The sequence below is a fragment of the Nelumbo nucifera genome, chromosome 2 (assembly GCF_055504915.1).
Source record: "Nelumbo nucifera cultivar China Antique chromosome 2, China Antique-T2T, whole genome shotgun sequence".
NCBI classification, from domain to species: domain Eukaryota; kingdom Viridiplantae; phylum Streptophyta; class Magnoliopsida; order Proteales; family Nelumbonaceae; genus Nelumbo; species Nelumbo nucifera.
In genome coordinates this window covers 36,996,389-37,009,565 of record NC_142650.1, presented here as the reverse complement: position 1 = coordinate 37,009,565, position 13,177 = coordinate 36,996,389, and the positions used below count along the sequence as shown (strand labels likewise).

Genomic DNA, 13,177 nt, shown 5'->3' with positions numbered 1-13,177 from the left:
ATGTCTTTATACAGTGGGAATTAGACTAAGGCTGCATTTGGCATTCCTTATTTTAGGGACTTATATCCATTTTGCTATTAAAAATTCAGTGTTGATAGGGGCATTTTAACTGCAAAAAGGAGACAAGTCCTTAAAATAAGGAATGCCAAATGCAGCCTAAAGGTGTTTTAAGTCACAAATTCAAAACTCAAGAGGCAATTAATGGGACTTTGTAAACTATTAAGCAAATAAGCAGAAAGAAGGAAAACAACGTTTAATTGAAGCAGCCTATGGTAATTGTCCCAGCTCACATAACCACTAACAACGAGCATCCACAACCTTTTTTTTTCCATAAAAGTAGAACCTGGCTTCATTTATCCTTAAACCAATTGAACTACCAATCACTGGGTGTTAATAAAATTGTGTACATCAAAAATCATTTTGCCTGCACCTCAAGGAAACGATTTACCTACCTGGAGGAAATGCAGTAAGGAACACATCACAAAGCATTTACCATCCTCTTCATTTCAGCAGATCTCCTAGGATCAGGCTCTTCAATTGCTCTCTCAGTGAGCACATGCTTGATGCGACACATTGATTTCCTTACCTGTCAATTTGATAAGAATCGAAATAATTAACTATTACCAAAAATGAATTCCTGTAATGATGGTGGTTTACATGGCATCAAGGAGCAGCTCTATGGATAATCACTAAGAAACTCCAAGAAAGCCAAACTGAGTGACACAACATTTAATAAGGAATTTCAGTTAAATCTTCTGTGTGTTCACATGGTTTCTTGATCATTTAGGTCAAGAATACACGGCACTTCAAATAAAGACAACAAAGAATGTTCACTGTAAAATAGCATTATCACTAACATATGAAGATTATAACCTCTAAGCACTCCAACAGGGCAACAAATACATGGAAATCCAGTGACTGAGTTCTTCATCAACTGAGGGTCCTCAAGCAGTTCTTGACTGTTGGGTTATGGAAAGATGCATGAAATATTTGAGAAATGTTTTACTGAGAATAAGCTAATACGAAAAAGCAACCAATTACTTGTTTTCTAACCCAATAATTTCATGACTCCTACAGTTCTGCAGCTACAAATACTCTCACATCACAAATACAGAAACAGGAAATATGCATGAAATAATTGCAGAAGAGATTGTGCTGGTGTTTGAACCTTTTTTTATCGGTATTTGTTTTAACTTTGTTTTTTTAAATAGCCAGTTCTTTCAAAATATCCCAACATCCAGAACTTAATCCAGACAAAGAATCCAAAGATTAAACTGTCAAACATGACAACCAACCCAATCCTTAAAATATCTCATTTTCTGATTAGAAACTTAACAGCTGCAGCAGAATTCACTTAAGTTAGGACAGTGAAAAGAGGAAAACTAATCAATTTCCACATATTTTCTTTTCTTTCTTTTGTATACTGAAAATCTAAGAGCATTTTATTATCTTTAGGAGATATTCTCATATATTCATTCCTGTAACAGATAGAGGCATTTGTACTTGATGGATAGGACAATTTTCTTTTCTTTCATTATTTTCTTCTTTGCTAGGAAATTTCTAATGCCACTTGAATTCAAGAATGCAACCCATATTGTTTGTCTAATTTAGCAAAGAAAACTTAAGTTTGAGATAACATGAATCCCAGCCTCTCTGGTGATCTCAACATTGCACTCTGTTGAGTAGCACCGTAATATACACTGTAGGAGTATTACTGTCTTTTTACCAGCACTATATATTACAATGATATGGCCAATGGACTCGTTACATTGAACATATGCTCTTCCAATCACAAAGTGAGAAATACTTGAAGCTGCAACTTTAGGATCTGAACCATCTAATGACGACTTAAACATCAAAATTTCCATTGTGAAAACACGATCGGAGCCAAGTGAAAACTTAGGGTGAGGAGTATGCCAACACACACACACACACACACACACACACAGGAAGAGAACTTAAAAGTAATGTCATGGCTTATTAGCTCTGTGTAGCCATTGCTTAGAACTAATATTTCTCCCCATAACAAAAGCAATTTGAGATAAGGTTGCCCAAACATATTCCCTAGCCACCTTTATTATGGTTGGATGTTGTAATTAATGTAATGTGGCCTTCTGCTTTTTAGCAGAATTGGCTGCATGGAAGACTAAGGTATTTATCAAAACAGATGAAACTCATTGCAGTAAGAAGTGTGCTATCATCCCTTCCCCACATATTTCTTGTCTCCTCTTTCCTTTACTGACCAAAGTGATCAAACAATCGGAAGAGAAAATCAGGGGTTTCTTTTGGAAGGGATAGAAAGACGAGTTCAAATTTAATCTGATGAGTTGGAATAGAGTATGTGAACCCAAAAACCTCAAGTAGCTTGGGGGTGAGGCAACTACAAAGGGTAAATAAAACACTTCTTGGCAAATAGTTTAAACATCTCAACAAGGAAACAGGAAGTTTAAGGAGGCATGCTATCTTAGCTAAGTACAGTTCAAGAAACTTGGGATGGTATCCAGAAGAGGTTAATATTTCATATGGTTGCATAGTGTGAAGAAGCATTCAGAAATCATATGCCAACAATTCCTAAAAAGGCATCGGACACCAATTTGGTAATGGGTCAAGGGTCAGATCCAGAAAGACCCTTAGTAGGGTACCATCAACTAATAGAGGTTTTTCCCTCTTTGTATGCAATTGTACAGGATAAGAAAGCATGGAAGGCAGAATGCTTCAAGATGCACAATGAGGAGGTGGTGTGGAGTCCATAGTTCAGATGAAATGACTTGTTGGGACTTGGGAAGTTCAAACCTTGGCTGAGCCATTCAAAGCATACAGAGTGTAATATCTCATTCACCTGAAGAGGACAGAAGTGTGGCTGTGTAGGCATGGACCAGTTCTGGTCATCTGTTGCTTTCTCTATGAGGTCCTTCTTCAGCAATTTGAACCCAACAGTAGCAGGAAACTTTCCTAGTTCAAATATATGATGCTCAGGTGTGTCATACAAGGTGACTTTTCTGGCTTGGACTGCTGCATTGGGGAAGTTCTTTTTTTCGATAAGTCAATTTTATTAATCAATATCTAGAAAATTTTACAGGCATCCCATAGAGAGGCACAAGATGCTACTCCTCCTTATAGTAACAGTTCAATTATTACATTTGAGCCCAATACAAAATATTTCTATTCACCCCTTGTTTAGCTAGAGTATCCACCATCCCATTAGCTGATCTCTTCACCCATGTTTAAATTCATACTTCTAGTGAGCCACTTAAACTTGTTGTGAGGGGTGTTTTTCTAGGGTATTATTGGCACAGGGGACATCTTGTAATTTCATGCATTTCAGGGACCTCTCTGTAATTACATTTAGGGGTGAGCCAGAAAAACCAAAAAACCGAACTGAACTGAAAAACCAACCAAAATCAAACCGAAAATCTGGTTAACTGAACTAGTCGGTTTGGTTTCGGTTCGGTATTTTAAAAAACCAAAGGTACCGGTTAGGTTTTGGTTATCCAATATAGGAAACTGGCGGTTAACCGAATCAATCGGTATACATATGTTTCTATATATTTTATGAATATTATATTTTTTATATATATTTTATATTTTCTATATATTATAAATTAATAAATATGCATTATATATAAATATATCTATAATATATAATATTACTCATTATTTAAAATATAATATTTATATATTTCTAGTTTTTATTATATATTTATATTTTTTATAATATATATTGTAAATATAAAAAAACAACGAACCGAACCGATCAACCGGATGGCTTTGGTTCAGTTTCGTTTACAGGTTTTCCAGAAACCGATAATACCGATTTGGTTTCAAAAATAGGTCCATGGTTTGGTTAACCGAACCATGAGAACCCCTAATTATATTACTTTAAATATAAAGGGTACAGTGAGTGCTACCACTTACCCCGAGACAGTTTTTCTTCTTCAAGTACCGGTAATACCAGTTCGGTTTAAAAAATAGGCCCATGGTTCAGTTAACCGAACCATGAGAATCCCTAATTATATTATTTTAATTATATAAAGGGTACAGTGAGTGCTACCACTTAACCCAAGACAGTTTTTCTCCTTCAAGTTTCTGTTCTTTTCTCTTCTCTCTCTCTTGACTTCTTTCCTCTTTCCTAGGTTTAATTTGATAGACTCCTTGGTATCAGAGCAGAATATAGACCTGGTTTTCCTCTCTTTTTTCTCTTTTCTTCACTAAACTGTTCTAGAGCTTGAGGAAATGAATACAGAAGGGAGATCTGATCTGATTGCACCTCTCAGCCTTCCTTCTCTCTTCTCTTCCTTGGTTGTAAGACCAAGTTTTGCTGTTTCTGGATTGGTCTGAAGGGATCAAGCATGTAAGTGGACTCGATCAACCATACAAGGAAAGTTTTCTGCTGTGTTTAATTTGAATTGTGTTTGTGGGCCTTGTGGAAAGGCTGTTATAGTTGGAGAACATTACGCCAAAGTGACCAGAAGTTGTTTCCTACTGCAAGGGATATCTTCCAAGTGTTCAATCATATGTTTTCTGCTTGTCAAGTGAAAAACCGAGGGTTCTTCTCTCATTGGATCAGGTTGTGTGTGTAGTAATGATTTACAGTGATAGCATGTGCGGTACATATTTAATGCAACTTTAATTATTTATATAATACTTTCCCGTTCATTAATTTTTATGTTCATCATCTCTTTCCAACTGTAATTGTAGCCTCCTTCCACCCATAATGATGACAAAGGAGCTGCCTGGGTTTCCTCCACTGGTTGGGTCAAGAATGCCAATTCTGGCATCTCAGCATGCACTTTCATCCCATATATACCATCAAATATAGCAGATTTTCAGTAAAAAGGCACCAGCTACATACTCTCCTTCTTTCAGGTATACAGCTACTCTGTTTTCTGCTTTTTCCAAAAATGTGATGAACCTTACCTTTTTGTATCTCCACAGCATAAAATATATTATTTTTTAAAGATAAAAAAAAATTATTAACTAAGGAGAGAGAGAAGAATACAACCGGTGATAAGAAATCACCCAGAAACAGAAAAAACAACGGAGACACAATTCACACCTAACAAGCAAAACTTGAAACACTTCATACCAAACCAATCCCAAGCAAAACTTGAAACACCCCATGCCACACCCAAGCAACCAAAATTGATCACAACCAGACCCCGAACTTGACCCCCTGGCTCACTTTCCCAAAGTTTACTTTTGTAAGCTTACCCCGATGGTTCACTTCAATAGCTGTGTTGAAAAACCCTGAAAACCATATCATACACTCTCTTTTAGGTACAAATTTCCTCCACCAGCCTCCTTGATTTTTAGAATCAAATTGCAAGGGACAGAAACCTCCTTGAAAAGGAAAGTTTTCAATTTATTTGGAAAGCACTAGCAATATTTGGCTGCACTGTTGCAGGCTTGCAGCAGTGAATCCATGATGGATAGAGAAGGCATGGGGCCAATAAAAGCTAGAAGAGAGGGTTTAGGCAAAACAGTAAGTGATGGGATGGCAACAAGGGCTAGATGGTCAAACAGAGGCAGAGAAGAAGAGAAGGGATCAAGAATGGGACATAGAGGTTCTTGTGACAACTCACAACCAACTGTAAAGGCCAGGAACAAATGTGGCCGGCAACCTGAAGTTGTTCCAGTGGCTTCACAATGTGGAGTCTAAAAGATGTCTATAGGCTATAGCAACCACTTGGTATTAAATGCTATCTTTTATAAATGTATTGAATGCTAATTCTGCATTCGTTTTTCAGGGGAAAAAAACTTCCAGAGAACCCACTTATCTGTGCATCTGCATCATTATTTAGGGCCAATATCGAATTTAAAAAGTGATATGAAAAATGCTTTTTCATCAGATTAAAAATATAACCTTTTTATCGAGTAGGAAAAAAGAAACTTTTGATTAACATGGCCACTTACTCTATCCAAATGACAACCAAAGGAAGAGCAATATACCTTGGGAAGACGCTCTGGATTAGGAAACCGTAGGTTTTGAGCATGAAGCATCTGGCGCTGAGTCATAAGCATGTTTTTCTCCTTCAATAGAACATACCATAGTTTGTGGAGATCATCCCAAGACTTAAGACGTAGTTCAGAAGCCTTCCAACTTCGACCTTAAGAGAGAAGTATCACAAATAAGGTCCATAGAAAATTTTCTAATTAGCAAGGACAACAAGAGAAATAGGGGTTGGGCCCCTATATTTTTTAATTTTCTTTTCTTTCTTATTTTTCTTCTCATGAAAATGTTGGTTTTCTATACTTCAACATGAAGTTTATGCTTTTCTTATGAAAATTATGGATAATTATTAAGGAAATATAGTTATGGGAACCTAGGGAACTACCCTAGGATATATGTTTTTTACTCAAAAAAATCCATCGCCTAGGCAGCTAGGTGACAAGGCACCCCCCTAGGATATATGTTTTTTATTGGTGTGTAAATTGGACCTAGAAAAGGCTTATGACTTAGTGGATTGGACTTTTCTTTTAAAGAAATACTAGAGAAAGTTGGTCTTGGAGCCGGATGGAGATTATGGATTAAAGGCTATATTAGCTTACTACACTACTCAATTCTAATCAATGGAGTTGCAAGGGATTTCTTCCTAGCCAAGAGAGGACTTGGCTTAGGCAAGGAGACCTTTTATCCCCTTTCCTCTTCACTTTACCTTTTCTCTAACAAAAGGGGGGGGGGGGGGGGGGGGTTAAGTAGATTGATTGTAAAGGCAGACTTGTAAGGGTTGATTAGAGGATGGAAAATTGGAAAGAATGAAGTTATCGTCTCCCATCTCCAATTTGTTGATGATCCAATCTTGTTTTGTGAGGGAGATGACCCAGAGGTAATCAGGATCTTAAAGGATTTGATAGAGGGTTTCAAATGTGTAAAATTGAGGAAAAGTGGAGTAGTAGGAATTAACATGGAAGAAGGGAAAGTTCTTAGTGAAGTGCTGAATTTGGGTTGTGAGGTAAGGAACTAGCCTGCAGTCTACCTAGGAATGCCACTAGAAGGAACCCAAGATCAGATGTTTTCTGGAAGCAAGTGGTGGAGAGATTTGCAAAAAAAGTTAGCCTTATGGAAAAGGAATCTTTGGGAGGCAAAATAACTTTGATGAAAGCAACATTTGTGAATCTTCCTGTTTACTTCCTGTCTACCTTTCGTAGCTCAACTAGGATTGCAAGGAAATTAAACAATGCAAGAGATAGAAGCGATTGATGAAAAATGCGGGGAGTGGAAGGGGTGCAAAGGGCCAAAGAAGTTAAAGTTAAGAAACTGGTTATAGAAGGAGATTCTGCAGTGGTTGTGGATTGGCTGAAAGAAGACACTTCCAAGATGTGGAGCTACAGCAATGAGAAAAGAAAACTCAAGTGGTTGATTATGGAAGTCCTATGTACTTGGGTTAAAAGAAGTGCTAATTCCTTTGCTGATGGATTGGCTAGGCAAGGAGTTTTTAGAAATTCTGGGTTTTGGGCTCAATTGTAGGGTTCTAAGTGGTTAAATCAGATGTATCTCTATTCTGGGGAGTTAAGAATTTTTAGCTCCTCTTCCCTGTAACTTTTCTCCATTAATTAATGAATTCTGTGGTTAGTGATAAAAAAAAAATGAAAGATGCGGGGAGATCACCAAGGAGCCAGAAGGAGAGGTCTAGGGGGTGGTGGTTTCAGATAGGGGTCAAAAGTCTGTAGAGAAGTCTGAAGAATCCATGGGAACTCTAAATGCAGTTAGAAGATTCAGAACTCAACAGAAGATCCCAGTTTCTAAAGTTTTCACGAGGTTAAAAGGTGGTTTATTTGGTGTTGGGCCTAATAAGCTCATCAAAAAACCCAAAAGAATAGTCAAAAGACAACAAGAAGATCATACTCAAAAAACTGAGAAGAAGAGTTAAGGTGTTTTCGCTATGGGGTTGGGTGTTTTGCTTGGGTATTTTATGGGCAATGGGCTGGCTAGGATAAGCTGGGTTTCTGTTGTCATTTTTTTGTGTTGTCTTCTATTGCCACCTGTTTAGGGGTTTTCTCTAGTTGGGTTTAAATTTAGTTTGGTTTTGGTTCAGTTTGTTTGGGTTTGTTTATGCCTCCTCTAGGATTTCTCTTTGGGCTAGTCTTTCTCTCAGGTGATTGCTTATCACTTTGTATCTTCATTTTTATTTCAATAATTTTTTTCCTTAACATTTATCAAAATTTTTTTCCTTTATCTTCAAAAAACAAAGGATTGCAAGGCAATTAAAGAAATATATGAGGGATTTGCTGTGGAAATCAAGAGAGGAAAAGAAGGATCACCTAGTTAAATGGGAACAAGTTACCAAACCTAAGGAGAAAGCGGGACTAGGGATAGGGAACATTGTTCTTAGGAATACTGCATTACTAGGCAAATGGTTGCGGAGATTTATTTCCCTTTGAAAGAGATAGACTTTGGCACAAGGTAATTAAGAGCATTCATGGGCTGGAAAGAAATGGTTGGGATGCAAAGGTTTCATCACTTTCAACTTCACCTCCCCTTGGAAAGCTATTCATGAAGTATACCATCTTTTCTCAATTTCATCTGATTTGATGTGGGAAGGGGTGATAAGGTTTGCTTTTGGGAAGACCTTTGGCTAGAGGAATCTCCACTCCAAATACAGTTCCTCAAGATTTATGGCCTCTCAAACCTTAAAGGTGAAACTACCTGAAGATTAGGAACACCTACCCCCAAGGGGTAAATTGGGACCTAGGCTTCAGATGGTCTAAGAGAAAGTCAATATGCCTCTCTTATCCAATTGCTTGGTCTTTTGGAGACAGTGGTCTTGGATCAAAACTTTGAGGATACTAGGATTTGGCTAGCCTCTCCTGATAGTCTTTTCACCTGCTCCTCCTTTTTTAGAAACCTTACCTTGCCTATTCCTCAGACATTAACTTCCCAGTGAAAGAGATTTGGAGTAAGCCTATTCCTCCTAAGATTCAAGCTTTCTACTGGGAAAATTTCCTTGGAAAGATCAATACTTGTGATTTGCTGCAGAAAAGAAGGCCTAACTCTTGCCTTTCTCCTCATACGTGCTTCTTATGCAGGGATAGCGGAGAAAGTCTATCCCACCTATTAATCCCCTACTCTTTTGTGCTCTGTATCTGGGAATAGTTTTGTTTTCTCTTTGGTTTACAAGTGGGATCCTCAAGATGTAGTTGGTATCTTCAATTCTAACTTCTTTAGGAAACCGAAGAGAAGAGGGAGGATTTGGATAGTAGCAAAGGTAGAAATAGTCTATGTTGTTTGGGAAAGCGCAATGGAAGAACCTTTAAGAGGAAGAGTAGATCACTGGGGGAGATAATAGACAGCACAAAGATAAAGAATGCACATTGGGTGAAAACCTTGGAAAGCTTTCAGAACTTCTCTATAAATGAAATAATAAGAGCCTGGACTGAGGTGGCACAATCTTGTAGTGTAAAAGAAAGGATAAGGATGGTTTGGAAACCACCAGAAGGCAACAGGGTAAAACTAAACTTTGATGGAAGCTCTTTTGGAAACACAAGCATAGAAGGAATAGGAGGTGTATTCAGGGACTCCCAAAGCAGGATATTAGCATTATATTCAGGGCCTATCGGGGGAAAATTCTTTAAAAGCTGAATTGATGGCATTGCTGCAGGGTCTAAGATTAGCAAAACAATTGGGCTATAGACAGGTGGGGTGGAAGGGGACTCAAAGTTACTTATCTCCTAGGCAAGTTGCGATAAGCACATATCCTGGACTCTCAGACATGCATTTAGGGAAGTTTAAAGTATTGCAAAGGACCTTAATGTTGACTTCAAGTGGGTGAGAAGGACAGAAAATGGGATGGCTGATGCCCTTGCCAAACAAGGGGTTTTGAGGCAGCAACTCTTTTGGGCTACTATGTAATTCTGTTCTAGAGTTGGGTGGACAATCCTGTTAATTGAATGTATCAACTTCATTTATCATTTTAATAAAATTATTTTCTGCTGACTTCAAAAAAACTAAAAAAGAAAATAAAATTATTAAGAATGAAGAAAGAGAGGAGTACAATATTCTTTACACAATAAGATTCAATATTCTTCATAGAGGCACTATACCAAGTTACCAACCCTTGATGTGACACTTGGAAATATTCTAAGGAAAGAAACTAGACAAATTACTCCATTTTCACTTGATAATAAGAAATATTCTGGTATGGATGCAGCCTTCTTAGCCAATAAATCTAAAACTAAGGACTTTTTCTCGTGTCAATTTTATGAAGCAAAGGAACTTGGCCATTTGCATTACCCACACATCCCTCTAAAGAGTCTAATCAAAAGAAGGATCACCATCAAGCTTATCAAACATCCATAGAGAGTTCTGAAGACATCTTTAAATCAGTCTACTTCGGTCATGTCATTATTTGCTACTACTAAGGGAGAGACTCCAAGTGCCTTTTCTATCCTCTGTTATTTCCTTTGCATTTTCTGCTATTGGCTTATATGATGAGTCTTTGTGTTATTCTTCTTCTCCTAGTCATTTGTTGAGTATAAATTTCAATTCCACTAACCACATGACAAGGGAATATTCTCTGGTTAGTTTTCCAAACCTTCATCTCTTAACAAACACACTGTTGCAGCTAATGGTAAGTTGGTAACAAATTAGATATAGTTGGTTGTAATGATCTTTCCTTTATCTACTTTCTGAAACTCTCTTTCTCATCTTTCTAAGACCTTGTTTGTTCCTAATTTAACTTCCAATTTGATATTTGTTGGCCAACTTACTGAAAATGGTAACGTTGTTTCTTTTTCTCATGATGGCTGTTTGATCCAAGACTGGCACACTAAGAAGGTGAAAGGGAAGGGCTGTAGACTTCGGTGGTTGTTGTTTGCCTTGGAGTTTGAGATGAAATAGACTTCATCCACCTTCCTTGTAATTTTGTTTCTTTCACAGTGTATTTCTGTTAAGGTGTTGGTTTGTCAACTAGACAACCAGCATTTTGAAATGTACTGCTTTTTCACGTTTAATGAATTTTCTTTTTATCCTTCAAAAAAAAATAGACTTCATCCACCTCCTTTCCTTGTTTGCTTAATACTATTTCTATTTTTGAAATTGTTGATATCAATAATGTTGGGCATCCTTTTGCCAAGGGCTAGCTGATGACTTGGACTTAGATGATCGAGCCATGTAACAGCCACACAAGTTGTTGGGAGGTTTAAAATTCTCATTCTATAGGAGACATGTATCACATTATTAATTAGTGGGGAAAATGGGCTAGAGTCCTTAGATAAATGGACCCTTGATAAGATAAGTGAGAGGTTATCTCTCATTAAATGTTTTTTGATGTGACGACTTTTGCTCTCTCTCCCACACACTCTCATTTTGAAAAATGGATATATTCTCTCTCCTCTTCTCTCAGTTAGAAAAAAGGTCTCTCTCAAACAGCACCATCTGTGCTTTTGCACTCTTGAAGTGTGAATGGAAAAGTAGCACTTTGTGTGTTGTGGAGGCTCGTAAAGCAAGCATGTGGATCAAGGTTCTTCTTTTACTTCTTCAAGGCTTCATAGAGGAGGCTATTCCATCTACTTGCCTTTCTATCACCAAGAAATTGGATTTTCCAACAAGACTGATATTGGTAGCAAGGAGCAAAATTCCTTAAGGACTTCATTGATAATTAAGTCCACATATATCTAAGTCTGGACCAAAAGAATGGCATAATGTAAACATGAGGACCACAATAGTATTGAGTATTACTAAATTTGCACTTAACATTCACAAATGATACGAGAAAATCAAAACTAACATGACTGGAAATGCAATAAACAGAGATAGAAAAAGGATATTTACCATAAACAACAGGTTGATCATCATCCTGACTTCTATCTGCCTCAAAGAATTCCTGCAAAGGGTTATGTACCATCCTAGCAGAAGCAGCAGCGGCAGCAGTAGCAGCAGAAGCTTCAGACTTGGCAGCAGCAAACAGTGTCCTCCCAAAAACCCTTGTCATAAACATGGTGATGACCAGATTCCTGCAGCAACTCTTTCAGACCCATGCAAGTTTTCAAATTTGAATTATCTTCTTTAAATAAAGCACAGAACAAACAGTGAAGGAATATTCAAAGTGCATAAAACTTAATGAAAAATTATCCCGACTAAAAGAAAAAGAGGCAGAAAAGGAACTTCAAATTGAATAAATGTGCTATTTAGCATCTCAAACAAAAAACCATCCTTCTATAAGCCTTGCACTGTAATAGATTAAATTCAGGTCAGAACCCTGACGTAAGCACATTTATGAGTAAATTACCAACACAAGAATTAAAGGTTTTAAACAGTTAAAATATCCATATAGGCCTACCCTCTATCGATTCCGCAATTTGAAGCACCATTTTCACAACATTGAATCATGGTTTGCTAATTTTATTACATGCCAAATCCAATAATCATCAAACAAGTAAAGAAAACAATATTTTTTTGAATAGTCGGGACACAGCATTTTTTCATCAATACTTTCTCTGCAACTATTTCGTAATCTGATAGAAGACAATCCATGATAAGTTACTGAAATATGTATTTGATTAAATGCCCAAACAGAGGAAAAATATACAAAGGACAAAATTTTGAGTATTGGGAAAAAAGAAGCACATGGTTCTCTGCAGAGTTAACACAAATGAGTTGTATACGTGAGAGACAATCAGTCTAAAAAGATAGTAGCTACTGCTTCAAAAGAGCTGTACAGAGAATGAGAGAAAGAGAGGAAGATGACGATCCTTATTCCTTACCTCCTCGGAATCGCTAATCGCTTGTTGAGCAGATGAGTAGAGTGGTCGGAGCGAAGGCAAAATAAAAAATAAAGGGGAAGACTCAGGTCTGGGCCATTTGGAACAGTAAATGGGTTAGATGTTTGGGCGTTGGTGCCTGGACGGAGGTCTGGAGAGGAGTGGAGAACGAACAAAAGAGACAAGAGGAATCGACTAGCGCGTGCAATATACGCTCACCAAACGACAAGCAAAGCATGGGCAAATGAGCGATGGAGGTAGGGTTTCATTGCCCGCCCCGAAGCCCGAGCTAGCATTTTTTTGGGGAAAATGCCAGATTAGAACGTATACTTTAAGGGTAGTGTGAAGTTGATACCCGAATTTTAAATTGTGTTACTGCATTACCTAAACTTTCAATAACATCCAAGTTAGTCCAAAATTGTTAACAGACGTTTATATGACAAAAATACCATTCATCTCTCATCTAATTTTCTTATGA

General features: G+C 37.4%; 1 protein-coding gene across 2 annotated transcripts; it reads right to left on the bottom strand.

The window, feature by feature from the left end:
• Positions 1–228: 228 nt before the first annotated feature.
• LOC104599079 (ribosomal protein L29 family protein) lies at positions 229–12,957 on the bottom strand. 2 transcript variants are annotated; one of them, XM_010261449.3, is made up of 4 exons: positions 12,703–12,957; positions 11,771–11,963; positions 5,950–6,107; positions 229–586 (listed from the first exon to the last, which is right to left on the bottom strand). In XM_010261449.3, exons 2-4 carry the CDS (start codon positions 11,934–11,936, stop codon positions 479–481), a joined length of 432 nt encoding a protein of 143 aa, XP_010259751.1. In that variant the 5' UTR covers positions 11,937–11,963; positions 12,703–12,957; the 3' UTR covers positions 229–478. The 2 variants fall into 2 exon arrangements, with proteins under 2 accessions (XP_010259751.1, XP_010259749.1); XM_010261447.3 differs by having other exon boundaries at positions 11,771–11,952; positions 12,703–12,949.
• Positions 12,958–13,177: the final 220 nt, after the last annotated feature.

Bases quoted from the DNA above. Each gene is read 5' to 3' on its own strand.
- LOC104599079 (XM_010261449.3), bottom strand. From the start codon at position 11,936: ATGTTTATGACAAGGGTTTTTGGGAGGACACTGTTTGCTGCTGCCAAG. The intron at 6,108-11,770 runs GTAAATATCCTT...TTCTCTCTTAAG, and splicing joins TGATCAACCTGTTGTTTATG to GTCGAAGTTGGAAGGCTTCT. The intron at 587-5,949 runs GTATATTGCTCT...TCAAATTGACAG, and splicing joins ATCCAGAGCGTCTTCCCAAG to GTAAGGAAATCAATGTGTCG.